Below are 12,812 nucleotides of genomic sequence, written 5' to 3'. Positions count from 1 at the left end.
TAAACTTATTAAAAAAAAAAAAAAAAGGCAAAACAAAACCCCAAACCGTCTGAGTGTGTATTACTAACAGCGACCTGGGAAAGTGGCATACCTCTTTCAGCAGTGCGACCAGCGGAGTCATGATATCCTTGGTCACCATGTCATCACAAACTTCGAAACCGCCACAAGCACTGAGATTTCTACACAAGAAGTTTAAAACAGGTTTTACTTTCAGACCACATGTCACAAAACATATTAAGCGCTCAAGTTTATTTCTATTTCTACCCATACTTAAGGTTTCCCGGAAGAAATCGCTTATGATTCCTGTAAGATGTTGCACAGCCAATCCACAGATCTCCACCTATGCTGATCCTTGCTCTACATGAAGTAAACAGATGTCTCTGTCTTGTAACAGCTTAGTTTTCAGGACTGAGACGATACACAGGGAGAGGGAAGACTTCTCTTATTTAATGTGAATCAGTCATGGCCTGATCTTTTTTTTTTTGGCCACACAGCCTGGCTTGTGAGATTTTAGTTCCCCGACCAGGGATTGAACCCGCACCCTCCGCAGAGAGAGCACGGAGTCCTAACCACTGGACTGCCAGGGAAGTCCCCTGCCTGATCTTATATGAAGGGAACTTTTCTTGGAATCAGGACTTCCAGGGTAGGAAGGGTGAGGCTATTGAGAAAGACATTCCCTTGAAGCAATCCTAACTAAATTTAGTTTTGATTGGAAAGACAGTGCTTGCCCTCTGAGTGCACAGCACTGTGCTAGGCACTCAGGATATGAAGCCTCACCACCTTCCAGGACCTCTCAGTGTGTGTATGCTTTGGGGGGAGGGTAGGGCTTTCCACACACTGTTTCCTCCATCAAGTGGTTAATCCCCACTCAACCCCCAGATCTCACCTCAAACATCACGCCCTTAGGGTTTTCTTCCCTGAACCCCCAGGTATACCTTCTCACAGCATCTTTTGTAAATATCATTGGCTGTAATTACACACTTGTGTGATTAATTGCATAATGCCTGCCTCCCTCAATACTGTAAGATCCATTAAGGACAGAAATTATGTGTCTTGTTCACTGCCACATGCCCACGACCTAGCCCACTGCCTGGTGCACAGCAGGCACTCAATATATACTTGCTAAATCAATGAATGAAACAGAATAAATAAAGACAGAGCTATGAAAACTACGAATATTAACTTTACTCTTGCCCCCCCTACAGTCCATTCTCTGCACAGCTACCAGAGTGGTCTTTTGAAAAGGTAAATTAGACCAGTCACTCCTGCTTAGAATAGGTCCTTTAGCTCTACACCACCGGATCCTTATCCATCTCTCCAGCCTCAACTCTTACAATGCCTGCCCTCCACTCTATTCGGCCACATAACCTTCCCATTCTTTAACCATGCCAAGCCCTCTGCTGTTGCTGTTCCCTCTGTCAGGAATGCTCTTTCCCTTGTTTGTCCACGCCTGGCTCTAGCCTCCAGAGCCAGGAGGCTAGAGTTCACAAATGTCATCTAAAGATCACCCAATTTAAAGTAACTTCCCACCCCCAACTCATCATCCTCTTGGTTTCTCCATAGCACCACTTACGATCTAATGTTATGTTTCACCTGTTTACTGGTTTCCTGTCTGTCTCCGCATCAACACGGGTTCTGTGAAGGCAGGGATCTTGGCTGTCTTGCTCAATGTCCTGCCTGCTCAAAATCTACCGCACCTAGAACACCTGGCATTTATACTGGAAGAGTTCACTGAACCTCAGGACTCCATGGAGGTTCCCTGGAGAGGGTACAACGTGCGCTAGGCCTTGAGGAGAGGACGTTTGACAGGTGGCTACTGCAGGTGAAGCAGCAATGCGTGTAGTCCGGGGCTCATGGGGTCCTCCGGAGTCTGAAGCCTGAGTTCAAATGCCCCCCTCTGCAAACAGGAGAGACTCTGCAGTTCCTGGCCCTCCCGAGCTGCCGCAGACAAGTGCACTGAGGATGAAGCCGATTAGCTACGGTGCGTGGCACACAGGAGGCGCCAGCTGGACGCCGTAGGCCCGGATCCGAGGCACCACCCCGGACCCCATTCCCTGCTCACCTCAGTGCGCCAGCCGCCGTCTCCCTCACCGCCAGGCTGGGGTCGAGCAGCAGCGGCCCGAGGCGTCGCACGGCGTCCCGCCGAGCCAGGCCCGGCAGCGCCGGCCGCTGCTGCACCAGCCGGGCCAGCCCCGCGCAGGCGCACTCGCGGACCTCGGCGCTCGGGTGCTGGAGCTGCGGGAAAGAACAAGTGTCAGAGAGCAGAGCGCACGCGCGGGGACGCGGCGGCAGGGGCGTGTGGCGTTGCTGGGGGGCTCCGGGCGAGGCCTGCCCCCCCCCGCCCCTCCCCGCACGGCCCGGCGACCCCTCGCCTCACTTTTTCAAGCAGCTCCGCCGCTGGCCCGTCGTCCTCCTCTGGCTCAGTCCCGTTCGCCGCCGCCGCCTCGGCCTGACAGTCGCCCGTAGGGGAGAACTGAGGTCGCTTGAAGCGTTTCGTCCGGCTCTTGCCCATTGTGAATAGCGCTGGCGGGAAGACCGAGAGAGGAGGGCAACAGCAAGACGGTGGAGTCTGCTCAGCTGGCAGCAAGGTCTTGCAGTCTAGGGGTCTATGCACTACTGTTCAGCTGGGCCCGATGACGGCCCGAGCCCACATGGGGAAGCAATGCGCGTGCGCGTGGCGTGTCAGCGGCGGAGCGGGGTGGTGGCTAGCGCGGGGAGAGCGCAGGCGTAGAGGGGAGGTTGGGCGGGCCCAGACCTTGCGGAGGGGCGTGTTTTATGGGTTTTCTCAGGAAGGGGAAGGCTGGATTTGAAAGGTAGAACCGACTCCGCCTCCCACCAGCTAGTGACATTTATCAAGTTACTGAACTTGCCAAACCTTTATTTCCATAATAATCAAATGCGATTAAGGGTGCCTAACTTGCCAGGTTATTGTGAGGCTTAAAAAAATATTATGTAAAGCGCCTAACTCCAAGCCTGATGTATGCATGTAGTAGGTGCTCAAAAAATATTAACCACGATTTTATTTTGTGCCTAGCACAGCTCCTGTCACAGACAAAGTCCCTATTTGATGGACTCCCTAAGAAGTTACTAAACCTTCCTGCCTCAGTTTCCTCATCAATGAAATGGGGATACCAATAATATATACGTAATGGAGTTGTTATAAGGATAAATGTGTTAATGTGTTTAATATGCTAAGAACAGAGACTGGCACATAATAAGCACCATATAAATGTATGGTTGAAACTTTCATTTAACAAATAACAAAAGGATTCTTTCACAAATATTTATTGAGTACCAGGTACAGTGCTGGGCATTGGGATAAAACAATAACCAAGACAGATATGGACCCTGTCATTTGTCTTTGTCCTTATGGAGTTTACAGTTTAGTGAGAGATGTGTTAAATATATAATTATGTAAGTATTTAATTACAGTTGTGGTAAGTACTCAGAAAGAAGAAAAATACAGGAGAATCTCCTGTAGTCTTTATAATTACATGCATTTATGGAGCACCCAATAGATATATAGCTTTCAGGTCACTAATGTATGGGAGAAAAGTTCCATCCCATGGCAACCCTACCCTCAAAGAGTTGACTGTCTAGTAAAGGAAATGACTAATTACTACAGCATATTTTGGAAAATAATCACAGAGGTGTAGCTGAAGTTGTACAGAAGCTGAGGCCCATCAAAGACCAACTTTAGGCACAAGGAAAACTTGGAGCCCCCAGATACATGTTGGTGGGTTTTACTTCCTAGATCTCTCTTTTCTGGCTACTGATCTCCTAACCTCCCTAGTCCAAGCTACTATCTTCTCTTGTCTTGACCACATGGGCTTCTGGTCTCTTTTTCTACCCTCACCATCCGTTGAGAAGCTGGAGTGATTTCTTTCAGAATGAATATCCCTCCAACTTTCTCATATGCACTCCTTTGCTTGAACCCTTTCAGTGGCTTCCATTTCTCTTAGGATGGGGATCAAAATCTTAGCCGGCTGCAGTGTCTCATCCTGGCCTGCAGCTTCATCTCACGTCACCTCCTGCATTCTGCCCTTAAGCTGCCCTCCAAAGGGCCTCTTCTGCCCCAGACCCCACTGCTGTCACGGTGAATGCAAGAGTCACATCTTCATAGGTGCCTCCTCTGATTTTGAAGTCTGAGATGGGTTTCCCTTGAGATGGCACATATCCTGTTCCTTTGCTTCAAAGCACAGTACAAAATTACGTTATAACTTAAATTCGTGTATAGTTCTACACAATTCTTATACCCATACTCTGCCCAACTGCACACTAAACCTTGTAAGGATAAGACTGCCTGTTTTCACACATCACTGTCTTCCCAGCACTGGCCAAGACGTGGCACAAAATAAGAATGCCATTTCTTAAATGAATAGAGACCACATAATCAAGAAAGAGTAGGACATGCAATCTAGACAGAATAGGGGGAGACAAAACAGATTCTTGCTATTTCTCTCACTGTGGGGATGAGCAAGAAAAAATAGTTCAAAACCTTGGTCGGGGGAGAACTATGGGATCTATTTTATTACTATTTCCTGTGAGAAATTATATTTCTGCTAAAAATGAATGATAAACTAATGAGCTTAAGAGCCCTTCCAGGACCCACCTAAGATCACCAGTCTTAGGGAAAGCCCAGTGACCTTTAACCATCTAGTAATCCAGGTTAACCATGCATTTTAAAAAATCCAGCCAAGCAATGATTGACATGATCAACGTCAATGATCCAGCCAACCATCCCCTTTTCCTACAAATTATCATTGTCAAGTGGGAATTTTTGAATTAGATTGCTTAGAAGCCTCTTTCCTTTTGAGACAATAAAAATACTTGTAATCAATTATTTGCAGATAAATTTTGTTTTAAATAGGAACTAGCTGTTCTCTCAGACTCCTGTTTCTCCCCCTTCACACGTCTGTTGGGTAATCTTCCTAAAAACACACTCTGATCAATATTCGTTGAAAACCTTTGACAGTCCCCTTAGGTGCATAACTGAACCAGGTAGAATCAGGCTCAGACTTTTACATGACATACCTGTGCAGCCACAGCACCCTGCCACACGCTTCCAACACCTCATCTCTTGCCTGAGAGCCTCCTCAGTCACCCCAGAAACTCCCTCGGACTTTCCTTTACCCAGGCCTGGGGGCTGTATAGCTCAGCAAGCTTCCCCAGTACACCCTGGCATTAATCATTTCCATTTTCCTGATACACAGTCTTAGATCCACTTCCAGTTCCTCTGAGTGTTACAGACTCATTGTGGGATAGGAGATGTAAACCAAAAAGATGGCTGTCCTGTGGGGCCTGGCCTGTTGTCCTCCTGTCCCAGCAGATACTCTATCCTCAGCCCTCCATGTACCGTTTTGTACAGTGCAAATCTACACCAGGGGTTCTAAACAGGGGGGATGACTTTGCCCCTCAGAGGACAAATGTCTCCCGGGCAGCAATATTGCCCTAGGTTGAGAATCAGAGAAATGTACTTTTGTTGAGTGACTATTTGCTTATTGGCCTAGATTCTATGAAGTTAGATACAATTTATAGATTGATAAATTACAAATGATTTTGTCCTATTGAGATGCAAATTATTTCTGTCTAGTAGAAAATATAACCTCAAAGAATACAATTTCCTTGCCTTGTAGGACATAACCAATTTCATACCTAACCTAGCAATCTTCTTTTTTTTTTGAGGTATCGTTGATGTACATTATGTAAGTTTCAGGTGTACAACATAGTGAGTCACAATTTTTAAAGGTTATATTCCATTAGTTATAAAATATTACAATTTATATAAAATATATCCCCTGTGTTGTATAATATATCCTTGTAGCTTATTTATTTTATACATAGTAGTTTGTACTGTTTGGTGTTTTTTTTTTTTGGCTGCGCCACGTGGTTTGCGGCTTGCGGGATCTTAGTTCCCCAACCAGGGATCTAACCCATGCCCCTTGCAGTGGAAGCAAAGGAGTCTTAACTGCTGGACCGCCAGGGAAGTCCCTAGTAGTTTGTACTTCTTAATCCCCTCCCCCCCTTCCCTCTCCCAACTGGTAACTACTAGTTTGTTCTCTGTATCTGTGAATCTATTTCTTCTTTGTTATATTCACTATTTTATTTTTTAGATTCCACATATAAGTGATACCATACAGTATTTGTCTTTCTCTGTCCGACTTATTTCATTTAGCATAATACTACCCTCCAAGTCCATCCATGTTGCAAATGGCAAAATTTCATTCTTTTTTTATAACTGAGTAGTATTCCACTGTATATATATATACCACATCTTCTTTATCCATACATCTGTTGATGGACATTTAGGTTGCTTCTGTATCTTGGCAATTGTAAATAATGCTGCTATGAACATTGGGGTGCATGTATCTTTTCCAACTAGCGCGTTTGCGCGCACTCTCTCTCTCTCTATATATATATATACACACACAGGAGTGGAATTGCTGGGTCATATGGTAGTTCTATTCTTAGTTTTTTGAGAAACCTCCATACTGTTTTTCACAGTGGCTGCACCAATTTACATTCCCAGCAACAGTGTGCAAGGGTTCCCTTTTCTCCACATCCTCGCCAACATTTGTTATTTGTGTTCTTTTTGATGACAGCCCATTCTGACAGGTGTGAGGGGATATCTTACTGTGGTCTTAATTTGCATTTCTCTGATGATTAATGACGTTGAGCATATTTTCAGGTGACTGTTGGCCATCTGTATGTATGTCTCCTTTGGAAAAATGTCTATTCAATTCTTCTGCTCATTTTTTAATTGGGTTGTTTGTTTTTTTTGATGTTGAATTGTTTATATATTTTGGATAGTAACCCCTTATCAGTCATATCATTTGCAAATATTTTCTCCCATTCAGTGGGTTGTATTTTCATTTTGTCGATGGTTTAGTTTACTGTGCAAAAGCTTTTAGGTTCAATTAGGTCCCATTTGTTTATGTTTGCTTTTATTTCCTTCAGTTTAGGAGACAGATCCAAAAAAATATTGCTGCAATTTATGTCAAAGAGTTCTGCCTATGAACACAACGTTGTAAAGCAACTATACTCCAATAAAAATTCATTTAAAAATAAAGATAAAAAAAAAGAAAGAGTGCTGCCAATCTTTTCTTCTTTCTAGGAATTTTATGGTTTCCTAGCAGTCTTGTTTAAGTATATTATTCCTCACTAAATAAATTTCTGTTCCTCCTTTATACCAATTTTACCATCTTCCTGTTTCCTTCATTAAGAAACTCACTATACTCACTATACAGATACTCACTGTACGTTTATTTGATGAATGAAAATTTAAACTTGTTGAAAATCATCCTTTGACAGTGTTTATTCATAAGGCAAGAAAGGTGTTCACCAGGTACTATGAAGCAAAAAGGCAGGTTACAAAGCAGCATATATAGTATAATCCCATTTTTGGAAAAACACACACAGAGGTAATACCTATGAAAGTATATATACCAAAGTGTCACCTGTGTTTAACTATAGGGGGAGTTAAGGGAGATCATTTAAATATCTTATTTTTCAACTAGTTTATTTTGGGGGTTTTCTAGAATGAGCAGGTAGTATTGGCATAATTTTTTATTTATGTATTTATTTTAGGCTGCGTTAGGTCTTCGTTGCTGTGCGCGGGCTTTCTCTAGTTGCAGCGAGCCTGGGCTACTCTTCGTTGCGGTGAGTATTTAGGGCAATACAGATTGCCCTAAATTCCATCTAACTCACTTAACCTTTGGAAAGCAACAAACCTTAAATGGTTTTGATCCAAACAGAGTGATGGGAGAACATTTTAAGAGCGTCCTATTTACCCAAAAGTCAACAGAGTCAGTTCTAACTCCTCGCCTAAACCAGTATTGTCAGTCTTTCTCATTTTAGCCTTTTTAGTGGGGGTATAGCTCCTGGAACCTTCAAACATTGCTGGTGGGAACGTAAAATGGGACAGCCTCTTCAGAAAACAGTTGAGTGGTTTCTTATAAAGTCATGTATACTCAGCCCATAATCCAGCAATCCCACTCCAGGTATTCCCAAGAAAAATGAATATATCCACACTGAACTGTACATGAATATTCACAGAAGGTCTATTAATAACAGCCCCAAACTGGAAACAATCCAAATACCCATCAACAGGTAAATAGAGAAACAAAAAAAAGCAATGGAAAGGGATGAATTACAGATACATATATTAACATAGACAAAAAAATCTCAAAAATATGTTTAGCAAAAGAAACCAGACTAAAGAGTACTGTATATTATGATTTCATTTATGTGAAGCTCTAGAAACCACAAATGTAAAGAGCCGAACAGACGTTGCCCAGAGCCAGGGGTAGGGGATGGAACTGACTGGGAAATGGGGGGATGGAACCCTTTGGGGTGACTGAAATGTTCTGTGTCTTGCTTGTAGTGATTGTTACAGGGGTGCTACATTTATCAAAATCCATCAAACTGTACAGTTAAAAACTGTTTTTTATAATAATTAGAGAGTAGTTTTATGTAAATTAACCTCAATAAAGTTGATTTTTTTAAAAGCCTTTAGAACCTATCCCTGTTTTGATCAGTTCCCCCATATTCATTGGTAATAATAATGGGTTCCATTCCCTATTTGGAGAGTGAGGGTCCCACTGACAGTATGTGAGCCATCATTATGTGCCAGACACTGCTCTAAGAGTTTTGCACGTGTTAAGCTATATAAACCGTCCACAATCCCATGTGACGTTAGCATCCCTATGTTAGAGATGAGAGAACTGAAGCACAGAGAAGTTAAGCTACTTGCCTAAGAGCACGTGATTTGCAAACGACAAATATGGGACCGACCCTACACAGTCAGACTTGAGTTATAATAAATGCAATACACTGTCTCCTAATGAATTTGTGGGTATTTACTGAAGAGCTAGCAAACTGAGGAAACCAAAGTTTTAATGGGTAACACCAGATAAAGGGAGGAATGTAGAAAATGACTAAGTATAAGAGCAGAGCAAGGGCTCCCAAATTGGGTAAAATGCTCTCTATACCTGTTTCTCCACTCATAAAATGAACTACTCCAGCTAGCAAACTCATATTCATTTTGCTACCTCACTGAAAAGAAGTATTTATACATATACACAATTTGAAAAGCATAAAAGAACGGCAGTCCCTTGCTTTACTTCTTCCCAACCCCAAGCCCATTCTAGGAAGTAGACATTCTCAACTATTCTACCTGTTTCTCCTACTATTATCTCCATACTCCCAAATGATAAGCTATTACTTTTTCTTATTTGTCAGTATTATATACTATTTCTTACCTTCTTGCCCTGGTAGGTAAGGACTTAGCTCTCCTGTACCCTCTCCCCCATTTCTCCTTCATCCAACAAAACTGTACCACAATTCTTGATTAAATCAGTGATCACTATCCAAATTACTAGGACAATGCAAATACTGCTCACTGCTAAACTTCTAAGAAGTCCACTAAAGCCAGTCTCTTTCTTATACAACCTTCATTTTTCTTGGAGTTAATAATTGCCTTTTTTTCATTATCCTGGCTTTCCATCAATCTGCCATTATTTTTTTCCAAATGTCTAACATCTTTGTCAACAGTATTTGCCATATGTTCAAATATATCCATTCCAGTTTCTTCCTGTGATCTCCTTCCTTTCCTCCTGCCCTTATCTGGACTGGGAATTCTCTAAGGATGCCGCACAGCAGTCAAACTGGACTTTCATTGTGACTTGAGTATTGGGTTCCCCATTTCCTTTGAAGTTGTTAATACATGAAGAGAGAGCAATGGTGTTAAATGTGATAATGTTGTTTACTGTGGAAGCTCTTAACTGGAATCATTTTATTTATTGAAAAAGTATTCTATGTGCATGAGTTCACAAATGTAATCAGATATAATTTCAGAAACCCAGGCCCGGACCCTAGTTTGGTTTTTTTTCCAAACTGTTGCTATTTAAATTTACTTTATCTGATTCTTGATTCAGACAAACCAACTCTAAAAGAGATAGTTATGAGGAAACTGGGGAAGTATGAGCTGAATATTTGATGGTATGAAATTATTGTTTTAGGGGCTTCCCTGGTGGCGCAATGGTTAAGAATCCACCTGCCAATGCAGGGGACACAGGTTCAAGTCCTGGTCCAGAAAGATCCCACATGCCGCGGAGCAACTAAGCCCATGCGCCACAACTACTGAGCCTGTGCTCTAGAGCCGTCGAGCCACAACTACTGAGCCCACGTGCTACAACTACTGAAGCTCGCGTGCCTAGAGCCCGTGCTCTGCAACGAGAAGCCACCGCAATGAGTAGCCTGCACAGTGCAACGAAGAGTAGCTCCCACTCGCCGCAACTAGAGAAAACCCGCGCGCGGCAGCGAAGACCCAAAGCAGCCAAAAACAAATAAATTTTTTTAAAAAACAGCAACTTCTAGCAAGGATATACAGTATTTCTCTTTTGATTTACTTAATGAAGTTATAATAGACTTAGCTATTTTAGTTTCCCTACTGTTATTTACCTTACAAATCTTACCATTTAGCCTTCTATCTTAAGAACCTCCCCATAAAACTAGATACATTACGTAAGAAAACTTATGACTTGGTGTAATTATGTACAAAATTTAAATACCAAAGTTAAGGTTCATTCACTCATTCAACCAACAGTAACTGAGCATCTTCCAAATGCCAGGTGCTCTAGGGTACTGAAGATACACAGATGACAAGGACTCGGAATATAGGGACTTTAAGAATAAGTCACCTGCCTAAGTGGTTAATGGAGGAACCAGGACTATGACCCAAGTCAATCTGCCAGGCTGGACTCTTCCACTACACATGGCCCAGAGACCCCTTACCTGGCAGATGACATCACGCTTGGTTTGAAGCAGCTCCCTAGTCCCTTACAGGGATGGGTCAAGTCTCCTCAAAGCATGCTCTTTGGAACATTTCTTCTGTGTAATATTCTGTAAGTCAGGGTCTTATTGGCAAGAAAGAGAAGCTGACTTTGGCTGATTAAACAGAAGACAGACTATCGAAAGGGTTGGGTACCTCACAGGACTTTGGGGAGGTCTGGCTAAACTTTTAGAAAAGAATACCCAGACCCATGCCATCAAGCTGGCCTGATGAGGACACTGGTGCCACTACCACTGAGCACTACTAAGTACTCTGCAACAGAAACTTATCTTTATGGCCTCACCCTCGTCCCAAATGCAAAGGAAGGGAGTTTTCTGGGTTGTCTTCAGAGACTGGACTCATTCAGCTGGCACTCCCCACACCTAGCAAGGGCATTCAAAACAACCTTGGTAGACAAATATCATGACAAATACCCAAATATCCACAGTGTACGTTAACAGGCATTTCACAAAACGTCAGGGAAACAGGTTTCTCTACTGCAGGACCACTTGGAGCTTTTAATATGCTTTGGAGCATAGGGACTCTCTAAGAAGATAAAATAGTTCCCAATCATTGGTGATCATCGAAATTTTATTTCTGTAACAGGTAACAGGATGGAAAAAGTGGTAGACTTGATGCTCAACTCCTCCCTCTCTTGGCCTCCCACAAAGTCCCACTCATTTGACTAATGAAAGCTCTTACTTCTCTGGTTCAGGAGCCCTCATCTCTCACCTGGACTATATAGCAGCAGTTCCTAACTGCCCTCCAGGGCATGGCCCTTCAGTCCACACAGTAGCAGTCATGATCATAAAATGCAAATCCAGTTAAGTCACTTCCCGACCAAAACAGTTTGGTGGCTTGCCACTACCCTCACAAGACTCCCAACCCCAGATGCCTACTTACTTCCACAGCCTCAGCTCTTGCCACAATTCCTCTCCAACTCCTCACCACCAGGCAAGTTCAAGAACTGCCTCTGCCCCACCCCTACCCCCCACGACTGACCCTTCAGATCAGAAGGAAATAACCTCTGTCAAGTTGTGTCTGGGCTGGCCCACTTCCTCTGGGCTCCTATAGCGTCCCACACTTTTACCCCTCATAGCACTTAAACCACATGGTAACTGCTCAATCACTGGTCTGTATTCCCCCCAGGCAACAAGTTCTGAGAGTGCAAAAATCCTCCCTCACACAAATACCCAACAAAGCACTTGCCACTTAAAGGGCAGTGTACAAAGGTGATGAAAGAGCACACCTAAAACTTTCAGGTAATGGATATCCTTTTACTTTCTTGTCTCTCACACAAACAGACTTGCACGGCACACAATCATTCACTAAAAACATCAATTTAAAAAATGTTTTGTGTTCTCTGATGCAGACAAGGTGCACCTATTTTTAGTAGAAAAAGATAGAAATTATACTTACCTAATGTAAAGCATATAGAAAGTGTAGTCTGGAAACAGAATGAGACTCAAGTTTCATTGGTTTCAACAGGAGAGGAAATGATAGAGCCACTTTAGTTGCTGATGAAGGCAGAGCATCTGTCAGCCAGAAGGATGTAGAGACTCAAGTCTCTACAAAATGCCCATCAAGAGTCCAGTTCTAAAGGAGAAAAGAGCCACTCAAAAAGCAGCACTATCAGGCAGTCACAGCCTTTATGTTTTCAGTGAAGTTGCTTGAGAAAACACCTAGAACCATTTTAGGTTTCTGAAATCATTCGAGGCCAAAGAGCCTTTCTCTTTGTATTTAATCCAGTATTCAGGAGTTTGCCTGATTCAAAAGATAAGCACAACTTCCTCCTGGCTATCTCAACTGAGATGTTGATATTACGTCAAGTTGTAACAATGAGGTTTTTTGTTTTGTTCCTTTTTTTACTTTTAGTGTTTGGTTTAACAACTAGATTTACTGAGCATTGACTCTGTAGCCAAGCACTGTTTAAGTGCTCTCCATGAATTAACAATTTAATACTCAGTATAAGATGACTGGC

General features: G+C 42.9%; 1 protein-coding gene across 2 annotated transcripts in view; it reads right to left on the bottom strand.

Moving 5' to 3' along the window:
* Window positions 1–2,651, bottom strand: part of HEATR3 (HEAT repeat containing 3) — a 37,059-nt gene extending 34,408 nt beyond the window's left edge. Inside the window, exons 1-3 of one of the 2 annotated variants that reach the window (XM_065898852.1) lie at window positions 2,378–2,651; window positions 2,063–2,235; window positions 92–179 (exon numbers count right to left, since the gene is read on the bottom strand). In XM_065898852.1, the coding sequence (XP_065754924.1) occupies window positions 92–179; window positions 2,063–2,235; window positions 2,378–2,512 (396 nt within the window). In that variant the 5' untranslated portion in view covers window positions 2,513–2,651. The remainder of the gene's footprint in view (window positions 1–91; window positions 180–2,062; window positions 2,236–2,377) is intronic. The other variant, XM_065898853.1, reaches the window with a different exon arrangement.
* Window positions 2,652–12,812: the final 10,161 nt, after the last annotated feature.

This window comes from Phocoena phocoena, chromosome 20 (genome assembly GCF_963924675.1).
Source record: "Phocoena phocoena chromosome 20, mPhoPho1.1, whole genome shotgun sequence".
Taxonomy (NCBI): domain Eukaryota; kingdom Metazoa; phylum Chordata; class Mammalia; order Artiodactyla; family Phocoenidae; genus Phocoena; species Phocoena phocoena.
The sequence above is the reverse complement of the archived record's forward strand: the minus strand, read 5'-3'. Positions and strand labels throughout refer to the sequence as shown.